This window comes from the organism of the source record quoted next, unplaced genomic scaffold (assembly GCF_019419815.1).
Source record: "Pyrus x bretschneideri cultivar Hongxiangsu unplaced genomic scaffold, Pyrus_bretschneideri_v1 Contig18, whole genome shotgun sequence".
NCBI classification, from domain to species: domain Eukaryota; kingdom Viridiplantae; phylum Streptophyta; class Magnoliopsida; order Rosales; family Rosaceae; genus Pyrus; species Pyrus x bretschneideri.
This window is the reverse complement of record NW_025999479.1, coordinates 4,160,338-4,174,756: the sequence shown is the minus strand read 5'-3', so window position 1 is coordinate 4,174,756 and position 14,419 is coordinate 4,160,338. Positions and strand designations below refer to the sequence as shown.

General features: G+C 38.5%; 2 protein-coding genes across 2 annotated transcripts; both read right to left on the bottom strand.

Annotated features, from left to right (window-relative positions):
• Nucleotides 1-4,361: 4,361 nt before the first annotated feature.
• LOC103965284 (E3 ubiquitin-protein ligase ATL31-like) lies at nt 4,362-5,983 on the bottom strand. Its single transcript, XM_009378318.3, has one exon. It carries the CDS (start codon nt 5,661-5,663, stop codon nt 4,548-4,550), a length of 1,116 nt encoding a protein of 371 aa, XP_009376593.2. The 5' UTR covers nt 5,664-5,983; the 3' UTR covers nt 4,362-4,547.
• A 1,991-nt stretch (nt 5,984-7,974) lies between these two features.
• Nucleotides 7,975-9,668, bottom strand: LOC103965283 (UDP-glucose 6-dehydrogenase 1-like). Its single transcript, XM_009378317.3, has one exon. The coding sequence runs from the start codon at nt 9,578-9,580 to the stop codon at nt 8,135-8,137; it is 1,446 nt and encodes a 481-aa protein (XP_009376592.2). The 5' UTR covers nt 9,581-9,668; the 3' UTR covers nt 7,975-8,134.
• Between the last annotated feature and the right edge of the window lie 4,751 nt (nt 9,669-14,419).

Here is a 14,419-nt window from a genome sequence, read left to right as displayed (position 1 = left end):
GCCCGATACTACTAGTTACAAAGGTGAATTCAGCCCGACTGGGTCGAAAATGGTATGTAGTTGGCAGAGATGGAAGACCTGTCTGAGAAATTGGGGCATCCATGATAAAAAAGGTTTAGAGGCAACATAAAGCTCATATGAACTCATTGAAAATTCCTGTTATTTCAGAGGCTTCTGAAAAATGTTAAGTTTAAGAAGTTTACCCAAGAAAGAGAGAGACGACTTAGTTAGAGAAGCAAGAAAGAAGTAGATAGGGTTAATAGTAAGGCTGAAGGCAGAGAGGATCATGTTCCCCAAAACCCTAATCCAGGGAAGTACAAAATATTAAGAAGAGCCTAAGAGAGTATGGTGATGGTACCTACGCCAGGTTGGAATCCAGAGCTTATGTGTTTTGGAACCATTTCTCCTGAAATAGGGATGCCTCCACTACCACAGGAGGATATTCCTTTTAGGACTCTAACGCAGCTGCATGATTTCAACGCAATAAGAGAAGAGGAGGTGCACAAATTGATGTTAACCAAAGATACCCAAGCATGGATGGATTAGTTTATGTGCTAGATTGGGGAGTAGAAGGAAGGAACACCTAGACCTAGCAACTTTCAAGTGAACATGACCTATGCATTGTCAGCCATGTTCTGTGCATAACTAAATCAATCAAGCTAAATATGCTCTTTAGGACCTTCTTGTTAAGCATAATTAACATGAATTTTTTTTTGGGGATACTTTGGATATGGTCCATGTACATTGATTGAGACCCTATTAATTTTTAGATTTTGATCAAAGTCCTTTGACTTTGTACACATCAACACATTAGCATTAATCAATTTCCATGTTAACTATTTTATATTTTAAATTAAACATATATTAAATATTGTAATATAGACATCCTTTAAAGCAATTTTTTTGTCCGAACATTTAAAGCAATTAAATAAAATAAATTACCATATTTATGGGATATAAAATCCCATAAGATTTGAAATTTAACGTTTATGGGATTACACAACAAACTCCACCCTTAGAAAGCCTTAAACCAATTAAAAATTGGTGATTAAAATGTGGAAAATAAGTTATAAAAAAGAATTGTTTTTTATTGAATGTCATGATAAAAGATAAATGTTCTCATAAGAATGTATGAATGTACAATTATAATAAAGGAAAACTAATGAAAATGATTTGAAAACTTTGAGTTTTAACTATAAGGACAAAATAAAGGGTAAAGTGAATAGTATCAAGATTGACTTTTTAGTGTACAAATGTAGTTTTTCGTTAAAGTGAACAGTACCGAGAGATTTTCGTTAAAGTTCCCTTATAATAATTCACAAGAATGTACCCATACACAATTTCAACATTGAAACCCATATGTGACAACAACAACAAAAAAAGAAAAAAAAAAGAAAAAAAAAAAAAAAGGAGCAATGTACTCATATAAATTCTTAAAGTAAAAAATGATTATAGTATAGAAAATGGAAGCAAACCATAAGATCAAATTACTTAAGGGGGTAAATATTGTATAAATCTTATAGAAAAAGTACCCACGTACAATTATAGTAATTCACAAGAATGTACCCATATACCATTTCAACATTAAAGCCCATATGTGACCAAAAAAAAAAAAAAAGCGATGTACTCATATGAATTCTTAATGTAAAAAATTATTAATGGATAGAAAAATGGAAGCAAACCATTAGACCAAATTACTTAAGGGTACATAGACTATATAAATCTTAGGCATATTTGTCGATTTGCCTCCTGGACCTGTATAGAGGTACCAATTTCCCCCTTGACGCTAGATTTTAAAAAATTTCATCCATCCAAATTTTTGTCCATTTTGATCACACGGTATACCTGTCTAAGTGATTATTCGATCAGTTAGGGATATGAATTATGCCCTTACATGTTAAACTATGAAGTCTTATTCTGAATTCCTAGAGTTGTAGTTTATGTCGATGACATGCATCTCACTAAGACTCTAAAAGAGCTTAAGAAAATTGCCTTGCACCTGAAGATGGAATTTGAGATGAAGGATCTTGGGAAAACTCGTTTATACCTTAACTTGAAGTTGAAGCATTGTTCTGACAGTATTTTGGTCTACTAGTCGAACTACACCCTGAAGGTGTTACCTTTTGAGTATACCTATGATCTTCCAACGCTATATGCAAATGAGACCCTTGAAGAGGTTATGGAATCCAAAGTTTCATATTTGAGTTCAACTTTGCGCTTTGTTGTACTTAGCTCATTGCGTTAGATATGAGATCTCATTTGCTATTAATCTATTGTTAAAGTTGCAGCACTGCGCCTACAAGCAACCACTGAATTGGTATTAAAGATGTTTTCCACTACCCTGAAAAGTACTACGGATTTGGGCTAATCCCAAATCATCTCGAGCAAATCCAACCTCCTTGATCCTCAGAATGATGCTGGCCTTGTTTTTATGCTGACGCTGGTTACTTATCAAATCAGAACAAGGCAAATCCTTGAATGGTATGTCTTTACCATTATGGATATTGCAATATCTTGCAGGTCCATGATATAACCTTAGTTATGAAATCTTCGAATCATTCCAAGACTCACCTTACTTCACTATGCCATACGTGAAATATGATTGAGAGCTCTTGTTGAGCATATTCGAAGTACTTGTTGTTTTCATCCATCGTTGAGTCCCGACGACCATCCATGAAGACTATGCCGCATGTATCAACCCAACCAAGACATGAAACATCAACAAAGTCAACACCAAGACATATTCGTCTACATCACTTCAACAAAGCACAAGGAGATTGAAGCCATGCAAGCTGATCCTAGACAACCTTGTCGACCTCTACATAACGTCACTGCCGAAGTCAACCTTCCAAAAGCTTGTCCGTGGAATTGGTATGCCTAACTATTCATATGCAATGCTTGTAGTTTTTATTTGGAAATTCTGTCAAACTCAAGGGGAGTATCCAAAAGTATACTCACTTAATCTTAATGTACTTTTTTTCCTTACAATTAGGAGTATTTTTCACACTGGGTTTTTGCTACCTAACTAGGTTTTGACAAGGCACCCATTCTGGGCTAGTCATATCCCTGTGAGATCTTCTATTTAGATATAGAAGACGTATAGTTTTAACTTAATGCAACTTCTCACTTTTCTCCTTAGTCTCCCACCTTGGGTTTTACCATAGCGAGGCTTTGTGAGTTTTACCATTTATGCATTCTTCCATTCATATGAGACTCTCATTCGCTCATCATCAACTGTACTTACTTCATCGCTGAAGACCTGATGCACCATTTGTTTGAGTATTTACACATTCTAGGGGAGTATTGCAGTCCTATTAGATTAGGAATGTGATTGTGTCAATCCTAGTGTATATAGGGATATCTTGGAATATTCTCCAGGGTTAGATATTATCCTGTTAGAGTTGTAATAGTATTAGGATAAGAATTTAACCTTCCCTACTACTATAAATAAAGGCACAATGGTGTGAGATAACACACACCTCACAATTACACATCTCTCTCCTCTCTCTATGTGCCTCACCCTCTCTCTAGCTTCCATAATTGTTCAATAAATTATGCCTACAACATTAAGCTCTAATATCTCTATTTTATTGTTGCTTTACGATTTTAGGACAACGTACTTGTACTTTCTCGATGAAAGAAAGAAAGGAGGAAGTAGGATTCTCTCCCCTCTTTTTTTCCCTCCCCTTCCTTCCCCTCCTATTTGAACGGTCACGGTTAAGCTACGTCAACATCTTGTATTAATTTTTTATAATAAGAGAAAAACAAAATAAGAGAATGTGAGAGGAGAGGATGGAAGAGGATGGAAAGAGGAGGGGAGAGAATCCTAATCCAGAATGAAGACCTTCAACATGGAACACGGAGATGTGATTAGAGTTCCTGCAGGAGCCACTTTTTACTTAATTAACAATAACAGTGATGAACCACTTCACATCGCAAAGCTCATCCACTCTGTTAGCAGTCCTCGATGATTTGAGGTAACTAGAATCATCACTTCATTTCATCACTATTAGCTTTGTGATTTTTTACTTTTAATACGCAAACCCAATTAAATTTTCACACAGAAACTTGAATTTTGTTTTAGTTTTAATATTTGGGGCTGGTAATCTATATCTTTGCTTTAACTTTATGCATGAATTCTTCCCTTCTGGTTCTGAAAATCCAGAGTTTGAGCGTTTTTCAACAGTGACATTCTTGAATCTAGTTTCAATGTAAGCTACAATTCTTAACTTTTGTTCTTTTCCTTTTACTTGATTTAATTTGTTCGCATAAATTTGATTAAGCTCTAATCTACAACTACTAATTCTTTGTTAAGACCCCAAGAAAAGAGCTAAAGCATGGGTTTAGACAACAAAAGGTTATTAATCTTTCACAACACAATTTTTTATTTCTTTCAAATATAATTTTTCATACAATTTTCAATCCCGCAATAACGAGCAGACACAAATTCCTCCCTACAAACTATACCAACACAACTTTTCAAGCTAAAAATTATATGCAAATGACTTCCGAAAATAAAAACATTATATACAATTATTATGTACAAATTACACAGGCAGCCGAGACATCGATTCTATTGAACTCTCCGCCTTGACATGGAGACAATCCAACGGCATTTTAACAGACATTAACGGCGTCTTCCCAAACACCACATTTCCGTCACCTCCTCTAGGAAAAAACGACGGCGACATCACCCACGGGTCGACCCAACCGGTTTGATTATCCACGCTGCTTTTCCCTTCACCGCGGCCACACCTATAGCCCTTCCTCGAACTCCCGAGGCCGCGGCGCAAAAGGACGTCATAGCTAGTCGAACGCCTCAGCTTACTGTTCCCACTTGAAACCAGCTGCTTCCTCACCCCCTCCGGCAGTCTCAGCGTGTACCTCTCCGTGTTCAATCCGGGTCGGATCAGTGAGTGACCCGTCGAGTGCGATCTCGGAAACTTTCCACATATTCCAGATCTCGTTTGTGGTTTACCATTCTCAACCGCTTGTGGGCCCCCGCTTTGATTTTCATCCACATTGAGCACAACGGCGTCGTTTCGTACCACGCCGACTTCAATCGGACTCCTGGAACTCGAATCTTCGACATTTAAATCGGTGTTTCGCGCGGTAGCGCGCGGATTCGAATCGGCGCACGTGAGGTTGGAGCGGCAAACCGGACACGTCACGTGAGCGGCTAACCAGGGGTCGATGCAATCTGGATGGAAGACGTGATCGCATTTGGGAAGCAAACGCAGCGTTTCGAAGTCGTCGAACTCGCTCAAGCACACGGCGCACTCCAGAGCTCCCTTGCCGATCTTGAGATCCTTGACGGCGGAGTAGACGAGGATCGGGAAAGCTTCGATCACCGCCGGGTCCAGTCCTCGCCGGCTGAAACCTACGGAGGCGGCGTGAGCTCGAGTTCCGGCAGCGCGGGCTATAGTTCCGGAGGCTTCCATGCGTGCGGACTCGACGCAGCGGCGAAAGTAGACGGAGAGGAAGCCCACGGAGAAGAAGGCAAAGACGAGGAAGACACTGACGAGCGCCATTGAAGAGTTCAAACTGGCGACGTAGCCATAGCCGTTGTTCTGAAACTCGGGGCTCTGGGCATTGGCCGGCATGGGATAGGCGAGCAAGAAGAGGAAGTGGAGATTGAAGCTCGTCGTTTTCGTATCTGGCATTTCGGCAAGCAGTTGGTGGGCACAGCAGCTTCTGTGAGTAGCGGTTACTGAAGTTTGTTCATATTATTATTACTTAAGCGGGAGGAAGGAAGGAAGGAAGTAGTATGATCTGACGGTGGAGGAGAGCGAAAGCGATGGGATGCGAGGAAGGGATAAGAAGAAGAAGAAGATTATCTGAAAATTTGGGTAAAAACAATTGAAAAAAATGGAAAACCGATGGGCGCAGATGGATGACATAATGAAAGACAAAAACCGGAACTGAATGAAAGACAAAAACCTCTCCGTCACTGTCCTCCTCATGGCTTTCATCATCCAGTTTTGTATTGGTTTATGTTATCTGGTTTTCGGCTTTACTACAAAGTACAAGAATCCGGCCCACAGCGTTAGTATTTTATATTATTCCCCGGTATTCAAATTCTTACGGTTTGGAATATACAATTTGTTTTTGTTTTTTTATATTTAAATAAAATATTTAACATAAAAAGTACTCAAAATATCCTATATTTTCAAGTACCATACGATGTCTCCTTCAATTTTATTTCCACTTGGTGTGCACAAGTATCCACAGGCCACTAATCACTAATCACTAATCACTAATCACTGATCAGTCCAATTTGGTCCTTTCAGTTTTTCTATATGGCAAGTTTCTATCTTAGAAAGTTTCGAATTAATTCTAGAGCTAACTTCATTGTCAATAGGTTAACCTAAGTGACTTACCTTTAATTTTCTTTTAGGGCATCTCTAATACCAGCCGCAAGTTTCTTTCGAATGAAAACTTTATATTTCTTAATTGGCCGGAGAATTTTTCCAATCATTGGAGATTTTATAAGATAACTCTCTAATGGAAGGGCTCTATAATACTCATCTATCTTGGTTTGAAAATAAAAATTGACATCTTTAAGAGGTGGGTCCAGCTAGTTGAAGAAAAAAAAGGTAAATGAAATCTCTCTCATCTCTTCTGTTATTAGTATATCTCTGTTGACACTAAAAAAAGGAGATTAGTGAATATTGTGTTATCATCTAAGAGATAGGTGCAGTTTGGGATTCTGTCTACGGATTGGTGGTTAGGCATGTGAAGAGAAGTACCCTATAAATAAAAGAGGTTTTGCAACGTAGAGATGACCTTCAACTTAACATACAAATCAGCGCTTTATGCGAAATCTTCTCATACCTTGAGAAATACTAATTGCTCCACTAACACGTCAGCACATATTCAATTTGGTTGAACATCATTGGGTTGACAGCCGACATAAATTCAGTTTGGTTAAACATCACTACAGTTGTAAAATCAGCTTTTGGTTAAACAACACTTACTCATTTTTCAGCTGGTTATCTACCCCAAGTCTCAACCGGTAAAGAGTCTCTAATTCTTTTGCCAAAAGAAGCCACTTCATCAACTCTCCCAACAAAGTGAGGTGTTCTTAATCGGTTATTCATAAGTATCAGAGTTTGACATTTAGACGACCAGACAACTTTCACTATAAAACGCTCATTTCTTTTGAGTATCTTTGTCCCTACATCTTGATATCGATTAAGCGCACCTATATTTTCACCAATATAGTTGAAGTGACCGGACCTGGTATAGAAGATTAAACTTCGATCAAAAGGCATAACCTTGTCTTCAGGTTTTAGAACCCAATGCCAAGAGTGTTCCTCCTCAGCCGAAGACTCTTGGTGTAGAAGTCAATAACACATTTCATCATCACACCACCACATCTATCTTATTCGGTCAATTGAGCTCAGTAGCGAGTTGGTAAGCGGATCAACAATCATCTACATAAGGACGTAGTTAGATACTTTGGGCTATACCGTGTAATTCTTAAGCTCAACCATAAGTGATATATATATATATATATATATATGCATATATAATCTCTATATCAAAGATCTTGGAAAATAGGTTTTAAATCGTAACTATTCTTCCGCTATGAGGAATCGGCATGTAAATGTAGTTTTGGTTTGAAACCAACCAATGCATGTCGATTTCGGTGAGAAAATTTTAAATTCCAATTATATTTTATCTCATTCAACTCCGGTGTATGTGACACTATAGGGCGTGGAGGGTTTCCTTGTGAAAGCTGATAACCAGAAAACCTTTCGGGAAAGAGGCTTTAAAACTAAATATGCAAGTCCTTCGAAATCAAAAGCTCATGTCTATGTTCATGCGCCAAATGGCCATCTGTTTATGTTTACGATATTGTGATTGATCTGCAGTACGAGATTCTACAATCAAATTGATTACATGAAAAATATATTATTGACCTTAAAAGAATGGACCCTGACTAAATAAAGAAAAATTACATCTGGAAAATGGACATTATTTCCTCATCTGCGACGTGATGTGGTGTGTTACCACATCTAAATATATGGAATTAATCAAAGATAATACTAACAACAACAACAACAATACAAACAGACATAAAAACAAGACTTGGAGGAGTTGGAATGAAAACTGAGCAGCAGTTATAGTTTTATGCGACAGCAGGCATGTCCTTGAGCCATGCATCCAGGGGCTTACCAATTGCGAAGACAATAAAGCCAATTTCGCGCAGTTTATCTACATCGATAACATGCCTACCGTCGAAAATGAATGCCGGTTTCTTCATATTCTCATATATCTTGTTGTAATCGAGAGTCTTAAACTCATCCCATTCAGTGAGAATGCAAATACCATGGGCACCCTTTGTTGCCTCATAGGCATCCGAGACCACACACACTTGCTCCAGAGTGCTACTACTGCTCATCGGTTGCAGGTGCATCGGGTGATCCCAGTCGAACTTTCTCATAGTCAAGTCCCTGCGGATCTGGTCCTCGGTTACCTGCGGATCATATATGCTCAGTTCGGCCTTGTCAACCAACAACCCCTTGCACACATCAATTGCTGGGGTCTCCCTTGTATCACCAGTATCTTTCTTGAAGGCAAACCCTAGTATTGCTATCTTCTTTGTCGACACAGTGTTGAACATGGATGCAACTACACGGTTCACAAAACGGCTCTTTTGGTACTCATTGATCTTCACAACCTGTTTCCAGTACTCTGCCACCTCCGGAAGGCCATTGCATTCACAGATGTAAACAAGATTCAGGATGTCCTTCTGGAAGCAGGATCCCCCAAAACCGACACTAGCGTTAAGAAACTTCCGGCCTATCCTAGTGTCCTTACCAACAGCGTGTGAAACCTGTGTAACATTGGCCCCAGTAGCCTCACAAAGCGCAGACATGGAATTAACAGACGATATTCTCTGTGCCAAGAACGCATTGGCAGCAAGCTTGGAGAGCTCTGCGGACCAAAGATTGGTGGTTAGGATACGGTCTTCAGGAACCCACTGAGCATAAACATCCTTCAATGCTTTGATGGCCTTCTGGCCTTCAGCGGTTTCCCTGCCACCAATGAGGACCCGGTCCGGTTTAAAAAGATCTTCGATCGCAGTTCCCTCGGCAAGGAATTCAGGGTTTGAGAGGATCTGGAATTTGATTCCCTTGCCGTTGTGGGTCAAAATTTTTTCTATTGCCTCAGCTGTTTTGACAGGGACGGTCGATTTTTCAACAACAACTTTGCTAGAGTCGGACACATCTGCAATCATACGAGCAGCACTCTCCCAATATGTCAAATCTGCAGCTTTGCCTGCTCCAAGACCCGTAGTTTTGGTCGGGGTGTTGACGGAGACAAACACTATATCGGCTTCCTTGACGTGCTTCTTCACATCAGTGCTGAAGAAGAGGTTCTTGCCGCGGCACTGCTTCACGACATCATCGAGGCCGGGTTCATAAATGGGAAGTTGGTCACTGTTCCAAGCTGCAATCCGTTTATCCCAGATATCAACGACAACAACTTCAACAGATGGGCACTTAAGTGCAATCACTGCCATTGTAGGTCCCCCAACATATCCCGCACCAATGCAACATATCTTCACCATTTTCGTTTCACTCTATAACCAATGCAAGTCTGCAATATTGCAACATTAGTTGTTACTTTATTCCAACAGTATGCCATGGAATGCGTATTTTGTATCATGTACCACAGTAACAGGTGAAATGGCCAAGATTCACGTATGTTGCACTTGCATTACTTAACTTTCTGCTTGATCAAGCGTAGTTACTACTGATAGACATACATTGTGTGGCTGAGATACTGCCACTTGTATTCAGATTAGAGAGTTAGTTAGTCAATTAGGTTGTTAGGAATATTGAGAAGTGTATAAATACTGTTGTATGAGAGTGCTTAGCACTTATAAGAAAATCAATATACTGAAAGTTTCTGTTTTCTACTACTCTCTCTAGAATTTCTCGAATCTCTTCTTTCTCTCACTACATTTTCTGTAGATTAACAACTACGAGAATATTTAATGAAAATGAAAATGAAGCATGGTAACAACCGTTTAACCAAACCTAGTTCGCATATTTAGACAATTTGGACTCGCCCTAATCTCAGGCATGGCAGATCAAGAATTTTAAGCCCCAATAACTTGGTGATACTTCTTGGTTCCGAAAAACACCTGGTTAATAAAGTAGAACAAACAAAAAGAGATGTGGGAAAATGCAGGTAGATGATCTATGAGGTGGATCCGAAAAACACCTATCATAGTGATAAATGGTCTATCAAGGAAGCAACTGCGCTAGAACCGACAAATTGTGAATAGGAAAATCAAATTTGAACCTAATTGCAGAAAACAAAAACAATGAACCAACGGAAGGCAAGCCGAAGTGATCATAGATTTAAAGAGAAATAGCGTTACCAGAGGAGCTTTAAGCTTGAAACTCGATCGTGTGTGTGGCATATAATAACACTAACTAGTACACACCTGCCTGCGATGCTGCTGCGGTTGCTGATTGCTGCAACGAGATGAGACGACCCTATTCTTTCTGATTGCTGCAACGAGATGAGACGACCCTATTCTTTCTGTTATTGTTTTTTCTTTTTCTTTCTTTCTTGTGTTGTAAGTTGTTGATCAAATAAAAGAGTTGATGATAAATGATAATAATAGAGGAGGGCCTTTTTTTTCTGTATCCAATAAAAAATACCGGGCCTTTACTTGCTCTGAACCTCTCACTCTCAAACAAAAGGAAACAGGAGTGGGAGTCGGAGGTGAGAACGTGTTTTTTGGAGAGGCCGTAGTTGTAAATCGCAACGGTTGATGCATGCCGGTTCCGTGCTTTTTGATCCTATTCTCTCGTCGCTCGGCCCTTCCCGGTCCCAAATAGGAGAAATTTTTTATTGTGACTTGAACATGAGTGATACACCACGTGTTTTTATGTAAGTGGTGAGAAATTTTACTTTTTAAGTTATTAACTTTTAAAAACACATATCCTACTATTTATATAGTAACGCGTAATGTACCACTCCGTATGATGGTTACACTGAAAAATCTCTTCCCAAATAGAGAAACAAAAAGTGACCCCTATACCTATATTGCTAGGCTTATATTTATTTATTTTGATAAACGATAGTGTTAGTAGGTTAAATTATTAATTATTAAGGAAAGAGGGGAATCGGTGAGGATTAAACTTATATCAGAGTGTATAAGCATGATTGCTTTCCTCCACTGCAATAAAACGCCATTTATTAGCAACAGATAAAAATCATCAAGCACAGAAATATACTATAAAAAGGAAGAACCTAAGTCTAGATATTTACTCTAATTACATGTGAAAAATCAAAATTCCGCTTGTCCAATTTGTGGATCTCACATGATACATGTGGCACTTGACTTGTCAAACAAAACGGGCTACCAAAAATGACATGTGTCAATATCTGAGATCTCCATCAATTAATTTATGTCACATTCTATAATGGGATAAATCAACCCTAATTGGTCAAAATTCCCCAACTATAGATTGATTTCTCAAATTAAGGATTTTATTTAGGACTCGTTTGTGAAGTGCTTTTAAATAACTGAAAGCGCTTTCAAAGTGAACGTTTTTTGGGTTCCAAAAGAACTTGAAGTGTTTCCTGCAAGAAGCATAAGCTATGTCTTCTTGCAAGTGGCATTTCAAGTGCCTTTTGAGGATTAACTTACATTTTTACTAAGGATTGGTTTCAAAAACATTTTATCTAAAAGAATTTATAGTTATTTAAAAGCACTTCCAAAACGAGCCCTTAATTATGAGCTAAATTAAATCAATCAGCTCGAATTAATTCAAAATATATCAAGTAACCTCAGATAAGATTAAAGGTTATTTAGTGTAGAAGCTGAGGATAAAGGCATGACTAAACACTACTACGTTTAACTATTTGCGCGACGAACAAAAGTTGGTCACGCAAAGTGTATTTTCGTTGCACAATCGTCTGTGTGACAGAAATTTCATCGCACATAATCCATTGCACAAAGATGGTGAAGAAAGGCTTTGCGCGATAAACAATAGCATTGGTCGCAAGAACGCGGCACGACGGTTTTGCCTTCGTTGCACAAAATTTTTAGGAACGAATCCGTTCGTCGCACAAATACCAGGATACAAACGTGGGACGACTAATATTCGTCTCTCGAAACTTTGCGCGACGACAGTTTATTCTTGCACGACGAAACCTTGTTAGTCTCTAGAATTTTGCGAGATGAAGGTATTCATCACGCAAAAAGAAAAATATGTATTTTTTTTAAATTTAATTTTTTGTTCAGTTTTTTCAATTTTGTAATAAAATAATAAAATTAAATTGCAATTAAAAATGTAATGAAGAGAAAAATAATTTATTTAAATAAATGTAAAATGTATGTACAAGGAAAATGTTTAAAAAATAAAGGAGTATAAAACTAAGAAAATAATGTGGCGTAATATATGAGGTCGTCATTTGGAGGTGACCGGAAGGTCTCAAGATTGGAGACGGGCTCAAAGGTCGAAGGGGCAAAGTTCTGGGCATGCTTGGGTTGGAAGGGCTCGGATGTCGATGGGGTATGAACATCCGGGAGACGAATGCTAGACTGACTGAGGGCTTGTACAATCAATGGCATCTGGCTCTTATACGAGGCGAGCTCAATCCTAAAGTCAGCCACCTCTGCTGTCAAAACTGTCACCTCACTCTTTGACTGGGATGATGAAGAGGCTCTAGGTTCCTACCACCGAGCATTCCCCATCCCCCTATAGTATGTCCTCGGCCTTCGCTCGAGAGTCTGATCCAAGGTCTCTGTAAGGATCTGAAACCCCATATCCTATGGGGGGGGATCCACAAACTCGAGTGGAGTCTCGGGAAGAAACTGGGAGGCGGACTCCTGAAAAACCAACTGCCTCTTCTCCATCATCGTCGCCTGTGTAATATAACATGAAATATTAATAATAACATTCAAATAATAACCATGATACTTGAATGAGTAAGATAGTAATTACAATTGAAGAATACTTACATGAAGGGACTCAGCTAACTCATCCCCAAGTCGAACATAAATGTCACTAAAGACATCGATCTCTGGAAATTTTGATCCCCCCTGAATAGAACAAGAGAAGAAAAATGTTAGTACGAAAAAAAATTAATATTATTGACATAGGAAAAATTGAACATGAAAAACTTTATTACTACTTGTCGCCGCACCTCCATCCTATATGAGAAGGGCCTCGAATCGGAATGGTGGAGAGCAGATTTCTTCCCCTGATTGCTCTTGTTGGCTTTCACCTTCTTCTATTATACAAAAAATAAACGTATTAGTTCTAATTTAAATGAAATATTAAAAAATCAATATCTTGGAAATGTTCCCTAAAACCAATCATATGATAATACTTTACGAACATTTCACATGTTAAACTAATCTAGTTTAATATAAACGGCAAAGATTATTGTTTGAAGCCGTCTCATATAAATGTTATATGCTTAAATGATAAGTCCAAGGAATATGCAATTGGGAGAATGTGATCTAAAGAAGTTAGATTCAAGAGACCATTCTCTTTCGTATACATATCCTAAACGTTCATGATTATAGGATTGCCAATTGGGCATTGACAGTCCATTAAGATCAGTACGTGCCATGTCTTCTCTTAAGGAGAATGACTGGTCTTGAGTCATTGGTGTGATTAACACCAAGACAAGCATGCAGGTGCTCAATAGAGAATGAGTCCACTAAACACGATCAACGAAGAGTTCTCATACTCATGTCACATGAGAACTCATAGTTAGGATAATGCAAAGTAGTCATTTGACCTGAGGCATCATAGTTGTCTTGTGGTTAGGTCCTTGATCTTTTACTATGTCAAAGCCACTCCCTCGGAGGGCGTCGACGACATAGTCGGGGTTAAGCCATTTAGCCATGGAGGCAAGTGAATGCGCAACAACGGATTTCTAACCTTCAAACCGTTTAAAGGAGAATACTCTATGATACGATTAAGAATCTTTGGCCAGAGTATGAATGAGATTTAGGAAATCGTTCCAAATCACATTTAAGGTAATCATATAAGTTAGAAGAATCACATTAGACATGAATAAACTATCAAACCAAACAGTGTGGTCAAGACCATTGTATTAAAGAAAGACCGTATTGCATTGTAATCATAAACTGAATAAGTTATCCACCTTTTCTGATTAGCTTGGGTAGCCATGACATACTGCTAGGTGTCACTCATGGTTTGTGGAAGCCTTAAATATGTATAATCACTAAAGGGAGAATTGAAAGTATGTTTCAATTCACAATCGATTTGAAGAGTTCTAATCGCCCACTTCCTCGCTAAAAGGAACCTAATGGATCATACACCGTGTAAGGTAGAGATTGAAGAAACAACGGAGATAAGTAATGATAATTAAATGGTTTCATTATTTATGGCTATGATTAATTAATATG